The sequence below is a fragment of the Pimephales promelas genome, chromosome 21 (genome assembly GCF_988280905.1).
Source record: "Pimephales promelas chromosome 21, fPimPro1.hap1.1, whole genome shotgun sequence".
Classification (NCBI taxonomy): domain Eukaryota; kingdom Metazoa; phylum Chordata; class Actinopteri; order Cypriniformes; family Leuciscidae; genus Pimephales; species Pimephales promelas.
In genome coordinates this window covers 3,213,483-3,230,320 of record NC_142789.1, presented here as the reverse complement: position 1 = coordinate 3,230,320, position 16,838 = coordinate 3,213,483, and the positions used below count along the sequence as shown (strand labels likewise).

General features: G+C 38.5%; 2 protein-coding genes across 8 annotated transcripts in view; both read right to left on the bottom strand.

The window, feature by feature from the left end:
- Positions 1-16,838, bottom strand: part of znf740a (zinc finger protein 740a) — a 380,822-nt gene that overhangs the window by 247,386 nt on the left and 116,598 nt on the right. The window lies entirely within an intron of this gene.
- Positions 1-16,838, bottom strand: part of calcoco1b (calcium binding and coiled-coil domain 1b) — a 41,827-nt gene that overhangs the window by 3,162 nt on the left and 21,827 nt on the right. Inside the window, exons 1-9 of one of the 3 annotated variants that reach the window (XM_039663395.2) lie at positions 9,294-9,538; positions 8,438-8,596; positions 8,119-8,221; positions 5,034-5,233; positions 4,482-4,694; positions 3,096-3,277; positions 2,923-2,992; positions 1,657-1,911; positions 727-852 (exon numbers count right to left, since the gene is read on the bottom strand). In XM_039663395.2, the coding sequence (XP_039519329.2) occupies positions 727-852; positions 1,657-1,911; positions 2,923-2,992; positions 3,096-3,277; positions 4,482-4,694; positions 5,034-5,233; positions 8,119-8,221; positions 8,438-8,569 (1,281 nt within the window). In that variant the 5' untranslated portion in view covers positions 8,570-8,596; positions 9,294-9,538. Of the gene's footprint in view, positions 1-726; positions 853-1,656; positions 1,912-2,922; positions 2,993-3,095; positions 3,278-4,481; positions 4,695-5,033; positions 5,234-8,118; positions 8,222-8,437; positions 8,597-9,293; positions 9,539-16,838 lie in introns of those variants that run through there. The other 2 variants (XM_089124835.1, XM_089124836.1) reach the window with 2 other exon arrangements.

Below are 16,838 nucleotides of genomic sequence, written 5' to 3'. Positions count from 1 at the left end.
TCAGTCAACCAATCAGATTCCAGGGACAAATTTACAGATTATGTCAAGTTTAGGGTTACAACAAGGGTTAAGTGCCTCTACATCCGTGTTATTCACTGATCATTTCTGATTTTAGGGAGAATTTATGGGTAGGGTTAGGTTTAGGGGATATTGTTAGGACAACATTTTTGGACAGCTAGGAATGTTGTTCTAGGATCAACAAAATATGTTGTCCAGGAACGCGTCAAACTCAATGGCATCTCTTCTCTGATGACGAGGGCGGAGCAACCTGTCACTCACATGAGATCCACCAATAGCAAACAACAACTAGCCAATCAATTACCCACAGACAAAATCAAGCCCCGCCCACATTTACTCTAGTTCCAGAAGCGTTTCACTCAGATATTCGTCACAATAGCTTCAAGCCAAAATTCAAATATGCTTCAACATTCAAATCGTTTTATTACGTTTCTTATCGAGCAAGTTAACTAGTGTGTCATGGCATCCATTCACATGAGTAATCAGGGAGGAAAACACTTCTGTAAACATATACATGTGCAATTTATAGTGGTGTGTCAGATCTATTTTGGTCAACTTATTTAAAGTTTTTTTTAAAGCAACACTTGCCTCATCCTGGTGTTGCTCCAAGACCAGTAACCTGACGCACATATGTGCTGGGTATACAGAAGGCTCTGAACGAGGTGAAAGTTTAATTATAGGGCCATGCATGTGTCATGGAATATTTACCCGGTTGCAATCCTTCTCATTCCCAAGCTCCACTTCCAGTTTCTCTCGCTCTGTTCTCTCCTCCTGGAGCCACTCTTCCTTCTTCTGAAGCTCGCGGCTCAGTTTCTGGACTCGATCCTTATCCAGCTTTAACAAGAGCACAAAGATTTTGAGTCACACACTTACTAGTAAAGGCCAATTTATACTTCTGCGTCAAGGGTACGCTGTAGTGCATGCCGTAGGCTACGCACGTAGGCGACGCTATCATGAGCATTTATACTTCTGCGTTCACTTCTTGGTTGCTCTGCAGTACTGCTCCGAAACGCTAGTTGGCGGCGGAGGGTTTTAATGCTCCACTGTGTTAAGATTCCTCGCGGCTAGGTTACTACAAGCAATGGCGACTGAAAGAGAGTGGATCATGATGGAGCTTATTGAGGTAGAAAAACAGTTAATTATAGTGAAATTACTAAAACTAAAAGACAGAAATGAGAGAAGACGTCGGAGGAGATGGTACGTGCAGAAATGCGTAGAAGAAAATGCGATGCTACCAAGCCGACCAATCACAGATCTTGCGGTCCACATCGTCGCGATGTGTAGTTACATTTTTGAGGAGGTGCGCATCAGGCCATGAAGGGTACGCGGTATGGTACGTGTCTACGCCGTACCTACTGCACGCACCCTACGCAGAAGTATAAATTGTCTTTAAGTGTTATGGCTGGACCAACCCAATCTCATGGTAATTCGTATTCATACAAATTTGTAAGATTTTGCTAAATTGTACATATTTTACGAGTTGCCCAATTCGCATGAATTCATATGACATACACCTAACCCCGCCCCTCAACCTACCCATCACGTGGGTTTAGACAAATACGAATTAGACCTTTTACTCACTCTTACAAATTTGTACGAATTGGTCGAGGGATATAAAAGTGGTAGTACTGTAGTAACCTCAGCACTGTGTCTCAGAGCTTCTCTCTCCTGAGCCCAGACGGCTTGTCCCTCACGCAGAGCCAGGTTGGCCTGGGACAGTTGTACATTGATCTGTGCCGACTGCAGTCGGACCTGGTGCAACTCTGCATGGCTGTGGCTCTGCATGGATCCCAGTTCACTCAGATCCCTGCGAAGGGCATCGTTGCTGCGCTCACTGGCCTCCAGACGCTCCTGTAGGGTCCGCAGATCTGTGTGTGTCTGCTCATTCTCAATCTGCAGAGGAAAATACTCATTCTCATACAAATCATGCAGTTTTACAGCATCAGTCCGGGATATCAATTCTGAAGTCCACCTAATATGTAATTTTCAACGGTTAGTTGAGTGAGTGTGTGTATGTGTGTGTGGGATTTTCAGAGGTTGGTTGTCACAATGAGTGAGAAAGGTTGATATGGAGCCGCTAAATCTCCTTCGGGGAATCACCCGTTTTAAACAAACGCTGAACAGAGGAGTCTGCTGGAGAAAAGAAAACGAGACAGCTCGTAAGAAAACAAGAATCAACATTGGGTTGGCTTTAGGAGATGGCGAGAACTGGGGGATTTGAAATGTTGTAAATATCACGCTGAGATGATGGTGTTTTATTACTCTACAGGTGAGTAAGGTGTTTTATCGGACAGACTGTAATGTCTTCAGCTAATCAGCTTAAGATCCTTTCTAAACTGGTTATATATCATAAGCTTAGTAGTGAATCTTTAATGAGCAGTAGGAGAATAATATTCACGAAGCACAACCAAACCAATGTTCTTCTAAAAAATGCATGAAGTTTTGTTTTAACAAATACGTGATGTGATCACAGAATGCAGAAAATATTACAATGTAGAATGTAAAAAGTTAGAACATTCTGATGTTGAATTTCATATTCCTAATTTCTTAATTTACACAGTTGTTGAGCTGAACTGAATAATTGTCAGTAATATTACTGATTTGACTGCACCGACACTATTGGATGAGAAGGACGCTGAATTGAGCTGAATGATGACTCTTCCGTTTTCTGCAGAGCTGCTTCACACCTGAATCTACTTTGTTTCATAATTTGCTTCATAAACCGAAAACTAGTCAAAACTGAACTGACTAATGAATAATAACACCACTGTCTTTTTAGAGCTGCTTTACAGCAGAGTTAAATTCATTTTAAACTCATTTTATTAATCTGAGGCTGCTTTGAAACAATCTGCATTGTATAAATGAAGATAACACATGACCAAATTTATATATAATATAATTCACCTGCAAATGCTTCTTCTCCTTTTCTTCATCTCGCCTTTGTATGGTCATCTTTTTAACTCTTTCCTTCATTCTGCAGAGGAAAATGGCATGTTTCTATCTTATAGTGTTTTCTTTTCCTTAACCGCTATTTGACTCAATCGGTAAGTTATGTTATTGAAATGAACGTAAATCACCTGTCCAGCTCAGCCTCTATGTCCTGTTTTTGTGGAGTCAGAATGGCAATCTCCTGTTCGAGTTCTCTGATCCGCTGATGGTTTTCAGCTCTTTCTGCTAGTAGTCCATTCAGTTCAGCAGACATGCTTTCATGGGTGTTCTGCACATCCTGATGGTAAATGGTGGTTTTGTTTTTGCTTTTCTGATTACAAATTTGAGGTGGTTCAGAAACAAAAAATGTACTGGGTAACACTTTACAATAAGGCTCCATAGTTAACTATATTAGTTGAAAATTTCTTCTAAGGCATTTAAAATTATGTCATTAATTACTCGCCTTCATGTCGTTCTAAACTTGAAAGACCTTTGCTCATCTTCGGAACACAAATAAAAAATGTTTATGAAATCTGAGAGCCCATGCAACTACCACTTTATTTACAAAATATGAATCTCGAACGCACGTCCACATAACAACAAATGTTCTCGCATTAACACAACACGCATACGTCATACGAGATTAATATTTTGCAAAAAATATTTTGTGTGCAAACAAAGCACTTGCGATACTTTAATGATGTCTTTAATACCTTTCTGAGGCGTGAAAGTGGTAGTTGCTTAGGCTGTCAATATGCAGCCGTTATTTTGAAATCGAAAGTGAGGCTCCGGTGGGAAGTAAACCGGAATTGCTGCCGCCTTTAATCACAGGAGAGTCGCGAATACGTTGGCGTATTGTTGTGTTTAATGTAGAAATTAGTTATTCTGAAACTGTACATACATTTCTTTCACACTTTAGACTATATACAGTGAAATTCATTCATAAATAAAATATTTTTTATATATATATAATTCAGAAAGTAAAAAAGAAGCAGGAACAAACTATATACATATCCTATTTGGATATTATTATCCAATAGTAGTAATTGAGGCAGCAGCTTCAGGTTGGTAGTCCAAGGCATTGTTGTTTATCTATACTTCTGGGGTTCTTCCCACCGGAGCTTTCAATTTCAAAATGGCGCCTGCTTGAAATCAGCGTATGGAGGGACAGAAGGATTTCATCAAAAAGATCAGAGTTCATCAAAAATATCCTCATTCGTGTTCCGAAGATGATCAAAAGTCTTATGGGTTTGGAACGACATGACAATGAGTAATTAATGACATAATAATCGTAATGTTTTCACAAACACTTTAATTTAAACTTTTACTAATACATTATTAAAATCAAAAATTGCAACTGTCTGTTAAATGATATTTGTAAGCTAATATGCACTAACAATGAACAGTTGCATTTTTATTAAATACTGTTAACAGAGATTATTAAATACTGTAAGAAACATATTACTCATTGTTAGATAAGGTTAGTCAATGCATTAACCAACATAAGCCAATGAAACCTAAAATTTTGATTGTACCTTTTGTTTTTGCTCCAGTTCCTCAATTTTTTCAGTGCTTTGCCTCAGGTTGTCTTTTAACTTGTCAATCTGACTCGTCATCTTATGTCGTACTCTTTCAAACTCATCTCTGTCCGTCATCCATTTCTCCCTCTGTCTCTCCACCTCAACATCTGCAGTCTCAAACCTCTTATGCAACTCATGTAAATCACGCTGACATCCTTCTAAGAGACTCTGTGGAAATATATATATATATATATATATATATATATATATATATATTTAAAATGGGAAGAGAGTAAGTAAAATATTATGGCAGAAACAGTGGCCTAAAAAGTTACCTAAAAAATAATGTCTTTGTTAAAAAACAGTAAATGATACTTGAGCTAGCTTTTTGGCTAATTGGTTTCAAAACTTTGTTTTGTGAATCAACATTTTCTTTAAAATAATGCAATGACAGACATCTTTTACATGTGTCTCCTTTGGTGTCCAAATAGAAATTGTGGCATTTGAAAAACAGTGTTGTTACAGTCAGATCTGTTCTCTGATCTCTAGTGTTGAATGAAGCCTCACCTGTAGGACCAGAGCCTTCGGCACCACCATCAGGAGGTCGTCTCCATCCTCGCCGTTTTTCTCCTGCTCTAGCGTAACAAGTTCATCCAGAGGTCTTGGAGCACAGAAAGAAAATGGAGAACTGACTGCAGATACCTCACCATGTTCATCCACATACACAAACTGATACGCCTCCCCACCGGGTTTTGGTAGATAAGATGCTGAAAAAAGAGTGGGATAAAGATCAGAAACAAAAAAACACATACACATAAATGGCCTGCTACAGCCTTGTAGTGACTGAGACAGTATAAACACAAAATAATTTGTTTAATTTACCAAACAATCCACAATACCCACAAACCCCAATGAGTGAAGGTTTACAACTCAAAGAAATCATAATCGTATAACCTCTAACCACTTGAGATATGTACAATCGGATTACTCTATGTAATCATGTATGTTCTTTTATCTCTAAACTCTTTGAATGAATGGTTTACTTAATCAAGATCACATGTACACTCACCTAAAGGATTATTACTGTGTTTGACCCCCTTTCGCCTTCAGAACTGCCTTAATTCTATGTGGCATTGATTCAACAAGGTGCTGAAAGCATTCTTTAGAAATATTGGCCCATATTGATAGGATAGCATCTTGCAGTTGATGGAGATTTGTGGGATGCACATCCAGGGCATGAAGCTCCCGTTCCACCACATCCCAAAGATGCTCTATTGGGTTGAGATCTGGTGACTGTGGCGGCCATTTTAGTACGGTCAACTCATTGTCATGTTCAAGAAACCAATTCGAAATGATTCGAGCTTTGTGACACGGTGCATTATCCTGCTGGAAGTAGCCATCAGAGGATGGGGACATGGTGGCCATAAAGGGATGGACATGGTCAGAGACAATGCTCAGGTTGGCCGTGGCATTTAAGCGATGCCCAATTGGCACTAAGGGGCCTAAAGTGTGCCAAGAAAACATCCCCCACACCATTACACCACCACCACCAGCCTGCACAGTGGGAACAAGGCATGATGGATCCATGTTCTCATTCTGTTTACGCCAAATTCTGACTCTACCAACAGAAATCGAGACTCATCAGACCAGGCAACATTTTTCCAGACTTCAACTGTCCAATTTTGGTGAGCTCTTGCAAATTGTCGCCTCTTTTTCCTATTTGTAGTGGAGATAAGTGGTACCCGGTGGGGTCTTCTGCTGTTGTAGCCCATTCGCCTCAAGGTTGTGCGTGTTGTGGCTTCACAAATGCTTTGCTGCATACCTCGGTTGTAACGAGTGGTTATTTCAGTCAAAGTTGCTCTTCTATCAGCTTGAATCAGTCGGCCCATTCTCCTCTGACCTCTCGCATCAACAAGGCACAACAGGACTGCCGCATACTGGTTGTCTTTCCCTTTTCACACCATTCTTTGTAAACCCTAGAAATGGGTGTGTGTGAAAATCCCAGTAACTGAGCAGATTGTGAAATACTCAGACCGGCCCGTCTAGCACCAACAACCATGCCACGCTCGAAATTGCTTAAATCGCCTTTCTTTCCCATTCTGACATTCAGTTTGGAGTTCAGGAGATTGTCTTGACCAGGACCACACCCCTAAATGCATTGAAGCAACTGCCATTTGATTGGTTGATTAGATAATAGTATTAATGAGAAATTGAACAGGTGTTCCTAATAATCCTTTAGGTGAGTGTATATCATGTTTGGTATCCAATTCAAATGATCATGTACATTATATGTCAATATGCAGCATATTAGTGAATCTTTAATAGTTTCTCAGTCAACAACCAATCAAATTATCAATCACCATACTAGAAGACAAAGGAAGACTTTCCCTCCAAAGAAACAACTTTATTGGCTCACTCGCCTCTCACTCGTGACATCTTCATGATCTGATCACAAGATCAGGCCCCCTTTTTTCCCTTTGCTGATTCTGAGAAATTGAAGATGAGTTAGAAGTCTTCTATGAAGCCCTAACTTTGTGCCAGACTGTGTGTCCTTGTCTTTCCATCCACCAAAGATCATTCAACTCATTCACCAACTCCAACTGGTTCTCTCTCATAAAGACAACTTCAGCAAAGTTCAACTGGAGCCTCAACAAATTGCATCAGGACAGTTTTAATCAAATGGCCAAGACATGCATATATCAAATTCAGTCTCATTAGTTTACACATTAAGCATCCACTACCTCTTTTAATGAAGTGTGTTAAACTAAGAAGCCGATGGTTTGCTCAAGACTGTCGATCTGCTGAAGCATTTCAAACAATGCTATAACTTCTTGCTTTCCTGTATTCTTCCTCAACTCTCTTTCCATTGGTAAAGTGGATGGATATATGTTAACCCAGACAGCAAACTGACATTGAATCAACGTGGAAACGACGTCTCTCATGACATTGAAACAACGTTGATTTGCTCATCGAATTAACGTTGAACCAACGTCAGACGCGGCATTCTTCAAAGCTAAATGAAATCGAAAATTGGTTTGCTTTCATAACGTTGAAACAACACGTTGATTTCAAGTTGATTTTCCGTTAGTTTTGAAAGAATGACGCATCTGACGTTGGTTCAACGTTAATTCGATGAGCAAAACAATGTCAGATCAACGTTGTTTCGATGTCATATTTCCACGTTGATTCAATGTCAGTTTGCTATCTGGGAAGTATTTAGTCTGTTTACTAAAGACTTGTTTTGTCACAGGTAAAGTTGTTTGTGGTTTATGCTCATCTATTAATCATGCAGATTTTTGCTGAGTAGTACTCCAGAAATTAACCTGTCTTAGAATTAAAAACTATTAACTTTGAGTTTTCATATAGTGTTAATTCTGCTACATTAAGTCAATTCTTACAGCTGATCCAAATGTATAATAGTTTTAACAACTCATACTTCCTTAATTTGCTACACCCTTAAAGATGTCAGGCACTTGCAATCGTGTTGCAATAGTTATAAAGTATCAGATAACTTGAGTGTTCTTGTTCTACCAAGAACTGCAGTTGTTATTTCACTGGGACATGTGACAGCATGCATGACCAGCAAATGTATCAAATAGGCAATAAACAAACATAAATAAAATAGTATATTATAGATCACATGCAAACCTACAGTAAAAGGCCACACTGCAGTTGGCATCTGTTCCGGTTTGGTACCCTTCAGGTGCTAGAGCCCAGGCAAACGTGTGGTAATCTTTCACTGTCAGCCATCCCACCTGTGAAACAAGATGAATTACAACAACAACAAAAAAAATTGCTTTGCAGGTTTATGCTTTCCACACATTAGCTGCATCCAAATTCAGAGGCTGCATCCTTTTAAACGGAAGTAGGTTTCAGCTTACTCAACAGTCACATTACTGAAATATGACCGTCCCATGCAACAATGCCGGGATACGGCCTTCCAGCTGTAGTGAATAAACATTGTGATTTACCTTAAATAGACCTATCCAGTCATGACTGCTCCAATCGTGTTGACTGCTTATAGTGTAGCGACAGTCCACCCTCGTATCTGAGAAATAGTGCTCTGCAACATCTCTGAAGTTCACAGTTCTGTTTCCCTCCATAGTTATAAATCAGCTCAGATTTTTGCACTGACAAACAAACACAATCAGAAACAAAAACCTACTTTGAAAACTCTTTTGCTTATGTACGTTCAGCATCCAAGACCATAACACACTGCTGTTCACATGGATCAGATGTACATTTTCAGTTCTTCCAAATAACTCAAGTGTCTGGAAATATGAGTCAGCACAATCATGCTTGTGTAGTCGGCTATATTTAGTGTCTTTCCATTAAACTACAAACTACAGGAATGCTTGACACCCCAGACGGCTGTATAAGATGTCCGTGTGTTGTGAAACTGCATGAGACATGGGGTAACAGAGTTCTGTGAATGTTTACACAGCAGGAGTAGCTGTCAAATCAGACCAATCATTCTAATCTCATTTAATCGTTGTACAAGTAAACACTTCAGTAAAAATCCATTACAGTTATTAAAGTCTTGTATTGGCAGCTGAATGGTTTCACAGTCAGTAACTGTTTTTACTTTTTGAGAGCTTTTCAATCAGTAAAATGCAACATTTCCCACATGAGTTTAGTAGACAGTTATTCACAAAGTGAACATCAAGTTTTTATCTTGAAACTGAACCCATGACCTTCGTTCAGCTACGGCAACTCCAATCATGAAAAGCAGAAAATAAGCATGCAAATGAACAACAATAAATACTACGAGGAAGTTTTCATGGTCATGTCATAGGAACACCATGGCTAAAATAACTTTACTCTTACCTTAATACAAAGATAGGTTTATTGTAGAATCAGATAAGACCGTTCACGTCCCTGTACGAGTGCTTATGATCTTGATGAGACTTAAACTGACTGTGTGAGAGCAACAAACAATAACAAATGCACGTGTTGATGAACTGCCCCCTCTGTTGCCCTCTGGGAAATGAAGTCCTGAACATCATCAATCACTCAGTGAGATCACTGTCATTGCCACAATGTTCATCATTGCCTTTTAAATGGAATTGATGTAACATTTTTAATAATTTGCAAGAAATATTACATTGCATACACCTACCTGAGAGAGAGAGAGAGAGAGAGAGAGAGAGAGAGAGAGAGAGAGAGAGAGTGAGAGAGTGTGTGTGTGTGTGTGTGTGTGTGTGTGTGTGTGTGTGTGTGTGTGTGTGTGTGTGTGTGTGTGTGTGTGTGTGTGTGTGTGTGTGTGTGTGTGTGTGTGTGTGTGTGTGTGTGTGTGTTTTATATTCCCTGCTCTGTGGGAAAAAAATTATTTTAGATTTTGTTTGGACTGTATGAGAGGGATAATGTGGAATAGTGACAACAAGGACCACAGAAAAGGATGATGGGAAATTTCGAAATTCTGCAAAAGACATAAATCACGAGTGCGAGGAGTGACAATGTTGTTGATGAATGCCATAAAAAGCACTGAGAAATGAACTGGGGGAAATGTATTAAGAGCAGTGAAATGGTTCCCTACATGACAAGAATGAAACTGTAGAGAAAGTATAAATAGTGAAGAGTGAAAGATTGAGGGGTTGAGAAGGAGGATTGAAGGTACTTAGTATGCAAAGCCAGGCGTCACCATCTGCCAAGTGGAGCGATCCTTGTCATATAACTGTCGCTGCGCTTACAGCCACATAAAGCATGTTCTGGGTTTAGTCATTCCACAAAATAAATGACAGCTGTATGCTTGGTGGGCCAAGAGGGAATGAGGAATAGTGAGGAAGAGGGAATAGTGTTTGATTGTCCATATGACCAAATTCCCTGTTTTATTTTTTAGGACATTCTTGGGATTCTTATCAAGAATTTCACCCTCAGTTTATCTTTGTTTTTTTAACTCATGCAGGCGATACAGTCCTCATTAAAGACACACAAGCTGCATTGGAAATCTTATTATAAGTGTGTAATTATATGTTGCCAGCCACCGCCTAGATTTTTGATAATTTTCACAAAAATGTCAAGTCCCAAAAATATGTCGTTGTGTGAATATCTGAATACATCATGCATTTGTTTTGATTTTTTTAATCAATGCTTGAATATGAGTAAGTTTCATAAAAAGTGACATTTTGAACAAAAATACTTTTATCGCTTGTTTTTGCTCCTTTTTTGCCTGTGTTTTGATTAGGAGAGCTGAAGCATGCACTATAGCGCCCCCTGTCGTATAACAGTGAAAACATAGATTACCTCAAAAGCTCCTCAAACTCCTCATACAAAAGCTCATAATTTAAGGAAAATTCTGTCAATGGTGGGAAAAGAGAACGAGTCATCAATATGCACTGCTCTGGATCATACACGGCCTGCCTTTATGGTCCAAAGCAGTCTACATCAGTTTAATATAATGAGTGCCGTACTGAACCGTGCCGTAGGGCCTATACCATGCAGTGGAAAAGCGCCAGGTGAGTTCACAAGGAAAGAGTAAAAGACGACGAGACCTTCATACGAGCAGTGCTCAAGCTTATTTGTATTCCCTTCTGATTAACTGTAGTCACATTTTTCTACCTCTGTAATCTGTAATCTAAAACCATTTTTGACTACAAAAGCTACATCTGCATAGATCACATGACGAGTGATTACATTCGTACTGAGACGTGTGCTAGACCTTCTCACTTACACACACCTCTTTGATTTACCCTTGTGTTTAATGGCCCTGCAGCAGATCGGCTGTAAATCTTGCCATAAAATTGCTTTGCGGTCAGTGGTGCCATCAATTGCCTTTTTGGCTGCTCTGATTAAGGAGAAAAAGACAATAAAAAGCAGCATTTTCTGTAAATTGTACCCATCCTTCCATTTGCAAAGCACTGGAGTAGTGTGGCACTAGAATTTTAATGATGGAAAGGGGAAAAATAGAGATAGAGAAGGAGAGGGAGTGTGAAAGAGAAATGAAGAAATAGAAAGTGAGAGTAGAACGAGTAATTATCTTGGACAGTTTTACTCTTTACGGAAATTCAAACACTAGTGTCTCAGGGTACGTTTATACAACAACGATATACTAAAGGCAGAAAGGTTAAGTCCATTTTTCACTACAGATGACAACTTTGTCAAAATGATCTGGTTCACACAGGTTCGCGAAAATATCTAAAAACTCTGTATTCTGCTTGCAGGGCAGTAAGTGGCGATGTAACCGTGTGCATGACTTCGCCGTTTCCACAAATTCACTTTTTGTAGGACATGGAGACCATCCTGGAAAGCTAGACCTATCAAGATGTTAGTCTTGAACACACTTTGCTGCAAAATAATTTTTGCTGCCGCTAGGGTGTGTCTAGATTTCTAGGCTAGACCATAACGCTATCATTTTCAAAAACTTGCACTGTGAAACACGTTTTCAAAAGTTCCCGTTTTCAGGCCCACAAAACTCTGTTGTCGTGTAAACGAACGCCAAAATTCATTCATGTTTTTCAATTTTAGTTGAAAACCGTGTCATGTAAACGGCCCCTAATCTTTAAAGTCCCCGTGAACCGGAAGTTGCAAACGATTTTTCTCCAGTGCTGTGACGTATTTCCAAGTGAAACGGAATATTGAACAGAGGGCAGGGTTTTACTCCAGCGCTCCTCCTCTCCATCTCTCGCTCATAGCAAACTAACGGTTTGAGGGGAGTGGTTAAGCGTTTCCCCACCCAAACTGTGAAACCTACGTCATCAGAAAAAGAAACCGTTCCAGACCGGAAGTAACTTTTCAGATTTTGATTAAAGATTACCAAGGTAAAACATTTTTTTAATATATTTTTACTTGCACGGATTAATTGTTCACCACAAGACTAGTAATATGCGCTAACAAAGTAAATAGGTTCAATTTTGATTTCACGGGGACTTTAAACACTCTAAGGGGTAATATAGGACTAATAACACTCTAAACACTAATTAAAAACTGAAAACTTCGTATACGTTTTGGTTGTTCATTTACACGACAACAGCATTTTGGGGGCCAGAAAAATGCAAACTTTTAAAACAATACCATTATTGCATGTTGTTAACTACAATTCAGTTATTCGCATGCATACATGTTCAGCCAACAGGTCCATAATGTTTCAAAATGGCATCGCCACCTGGTGGCCTGGAATGAATATTGCAGCGTTTTAGTCGTTTTCACAACACAGCATTTTTTGTTTTTAAATGTACTGTTTGTTTTAACACATAGTTTTTCAATGTTCTTTAAAGTTTACAATTAGAGATATTTTCAACCTCTATTCACAGTTTCCAAGTATTATCCAACCACAAAACTGAATCCATTTAGTCAGAGCAGCAAAACTCAACTCATCTCTTGATTAACTGAGAATAGTTTTTATAATAAAATGTAAATGTATTAAATTTTATGATAATTATCTGTTCTTCCCTTCTATATAATATCTACACTGAGTTGTTTACAAGTATTTTGTCATGATAGATTCTAATCATACCTATTGTTATAGTTGTGGTAGTAACCCAGATATGTAACCAAACATATGTTAATAAAATATATATAAAAACATTATATAAAATGTTTACTCTTGTTCTATTCTATTTGTAGGTGTAATTCTGTTCATTCAGAAATGTCTCTACTTACATTGAGATTTTGGGATCTTTGCTGCCACCTACTGCATTCTTGCTTTCACAAACCTCCAAACTCTGTTTTTGCAACGGCCTTATGACAACAAAATGCTTGCTTATTATATATTTAAATTTCCTGCTCCCCTAAATGTATGTCAAATTCAAGCTCAACCCTTTTAGGGCTTAGCTAAGGGCCATAATTATATATTATTATTTTAATTTCAGAAGGTCATGGAATAGTGCGACTCATCCGAATCTTTGCAGATTTTTTAGTCATCATACAGAAGTCATGCATTCTCCCTAATACAGACGTGTCTGCTCATGTAAGTAGCATTTCCACTCGTGCAGCACAGCAATAAACCTGAGGGCACACCGATCAACAGGCACACTATATAATACATGTATTTTCCGTGGTTAAAGCAGTTTCTGAGGCATGTTATATTAACTGAGCTTCATACTTATTCTTCATGCGAGAGAAAACTGTTCATAGAATGTCAAGTTATTCACTGTAATTTATTAGGTTGCCATGATTAATTCAGAATTGGATGTGCATGCCTTGTTGTCCAGCAAAGCCCATGACCAGAGTCATGTTATATGGGTTTATCTAGGCCTATAGTATTATGAGCCTTTGCCACAATCTTTCCATCAACCAGAGTAAAATGAGGAGTGGGGGGTTTATGAATGAATGGCTATGGTAAAGTGGGGGATGGGTGAGGAAAGACAATTTTATTGTTGTAGTTCTTTTTTGCCTGCAGGGTGGCGCTACTGCGCACATGGTGGAGATGGTTTGTCTCGAACTAAAGGCGGGTGAGAGGTTTCAGAGACAGAAAATGTGGATTGCAGACTTCTGGCTCATTACAGCAGTAAATCTCGTCATTGATAACATCAAAATGTGAATGGTTGCCAAGTTGTTGACAATGAGTTCTCTCTTTAAACACGCAAGCAGTAGAAAGAGATTATCTGTCTTGAGTCATTATAAGACGGTTCGTATGATAGTCATTTTTCAAAAACACTGTTTTTCTTGCCCTACATTTCCAAGAACACTAAGATGATTGTGTTGTTAGACATCCACATGGAAAACTGCCTTTATATCCTCCAAGAAAATGCACTTACATTTACAAAGACCCTGTTTTATTTTATTCAATAAACTGAATACTCGAATTGCAAGAGCTAAAGACATATTCAGAGTAAGTTATATTTTTAGGAGATGGGCTTTCTCATTCTTGGCTAGACATAGGTGGCCTGGATATGTCTTCGCTTCTTCTCACAGACTGTCTCTCTCTATTTCAGTGCAAGGTCATAAAAGTCTTTTTGAACTACTGTGTAAAAACGAGCACCTGCATACGAACACAGCCACTGTGATGCCGCTGGCGTGTTTATGATGCCATGGTTCTCGCACCCAACACAAATGCTTGCAAATGCTTTCTGTCGCACACATAAGCATAGCCTACGTCCTGTCAGGACCACCTCTGTCACATATTTATTTTCATGAGATACACCATGGTTTAACAACTTAAAAAAACAGAAGCAACTATGAAGTACAAAAACAAACCCGATTTAATAATGTTACCTGTCTGAACTAAAGCTATAGCTATTTGGCTAGCCTCCTTGGTAAGGCTACATTATCCTGAAGCCTGAATAGAATCACAGCAATTCATTGGCTGATGGTGCAAGGCACTGCAGATACGACCAGTGTTGGGGACAGTTACTTTTAAAAGCACGCATTACAACATTGCGTTACTCCCTAAAAAAATAACTAAGTTACAGTTACTTTTTATTGAAAGTAATGCGTTACATTAGGCTACGTTTGCATTTTTTTCTCACCTTGTTTGTTTGTTTGTTTGTTTTAATAACAAAAAGTATTTTTTGGAAAATGTAAAGGCCCTTTCACACAAAAAATGAAATGAATAAGCATCAAGCTAAAAGAAATGCGAATTCACAACGGTACTACAGTGGAGGATGCACCGCAAACAAACCTTTAAGAAGAATAGGATGCATAAATAATAAATGCAAACGTGATGCTTATCTTAAGTCATTAGTGCTTATTATATGGTTGAAGTGGATCAGGAAGGTCAGCAGCAAAGGAGGCTAATAAAGTAAGATTAAATAAAGTATATTTTTGTATTTTAATGTACTTAATTATTGCAGGATTAAATAATATTCATTTCATCTTTTTTATTAATTTTGAGTAAAACTGACTGTTTTTTTTTTCAAGTGAAATAAGTAAGTAAGTAAATAAGAGTAAACGCATGCTACCATTGATTCTAAAACTTTAATAACCATTCACAAAGCGCACACGAAGCCTCTGCACTTACTCCCTATTTCTCTCAAGGACAGAAGTGCTGCCAGTAAACGGATAAACAAAGTAACGTGCATTACTTATTTGAAAAATTAACTCACATATTCTGTTTGTTTAAAAGTAATACAAGTTATTTGAAAAAACTAATCTGATTTCATAACTCAAGTTACTAGTAATGTGATACGCTCAACACTGGAACAAAAAATAAATACAAGCAAAGCCCTTGGAATGAGTGAGGGACTTTGCTAGCGTCACAAAGCAGAGGATGCAGCACATAAATGGTGTTCTCTTGTTCTTCTCCTCCTCCTCTGACTGCAGAGGAAGAAAAGTTTGGCCGAACCGAGGCATTGTAAAGGATCCCATTGAGGAATCCCTGTTACTGGGTAATTGCTCCTTTTCCCTGACTCACCTCACTCTCAGAGATCATCATGTGCTGAGCGATGTACAAGGAGGCCGACATAGGCCTACCTGACTCACTTATGTTCCTCAACAGTTTTTCTTCATCCCAAACGCCAAACACGCACGCTCTTTAACTCTATCTGAATATTTGCAACTGTCAACTCATGATAGAAGCAAAACCAGCATCATGGGGAGGCTATAGCAATAGCATACTTGAGGACACATTAGAAATATTACAGCAGGCCAGCAAGCTCCCTCTTTATACCAATCGCATTATGTGTGAAAAGCCAAAATATGATTTGCGTTGCTGATTCCTTTGTAACTTTGTTTGAAGTGTTGTATTTCACAGGTCCATAGGGACTCTGGTGATGCTGTGCCTGTGTGATGGGATTACATTCCCTGTTCAATGAGAGAGAAGTTAAAAATCTACAACAGTTGAATTGAAATACAAAATGCTTTTCTAATAAAAAAAAAAAGCAATTGTTAAGTGAATCTGAAGCCATCACTGATTGAATATCTGAATAATGTGACTACAAGCTGATGAATTATAGGCCTATTTATGGAGTAGAATACAAACTTCATTTTGTATTGGCGAGCCACCCTCACTCACTACAACCATCAAATAGGCCTATGTGAAGTTGGCTAAATTAATATTTTTCAATAGAGTACTGAATGTATGACGTCACTGTGTAGGTTAATAGGCAGTTTGAGTTAGCATCACGCTGGTTCCCTCAACAAAAACCCAATGGATAGACTTTTGGAATTTAGCCAAAAACAAGCTCTGTGATCAATAAAAGTTAATGATACTTGCACGTTTTGTCCATCAAGATAATTTTCACAGATGAACACAACTTTTATGCATTTTGAAGCCTAAATGCATCCACCAGAATTAAAAAGCTAAAGGTAGGCTTTAAACGAACTACACGGTCCCACGAGTTCAACGTCAGTGACGTCACCATCACTAAGCTACTGACTCTTTCAGTTTGTATCTAAAAATATTTTCACAGAAACGTTGAGTTAGAAAAGATTATAAGAGCACAATTATATGCATATTGTAAAAGTGGTCTATTTACCTTTTCGTCATGATGATGT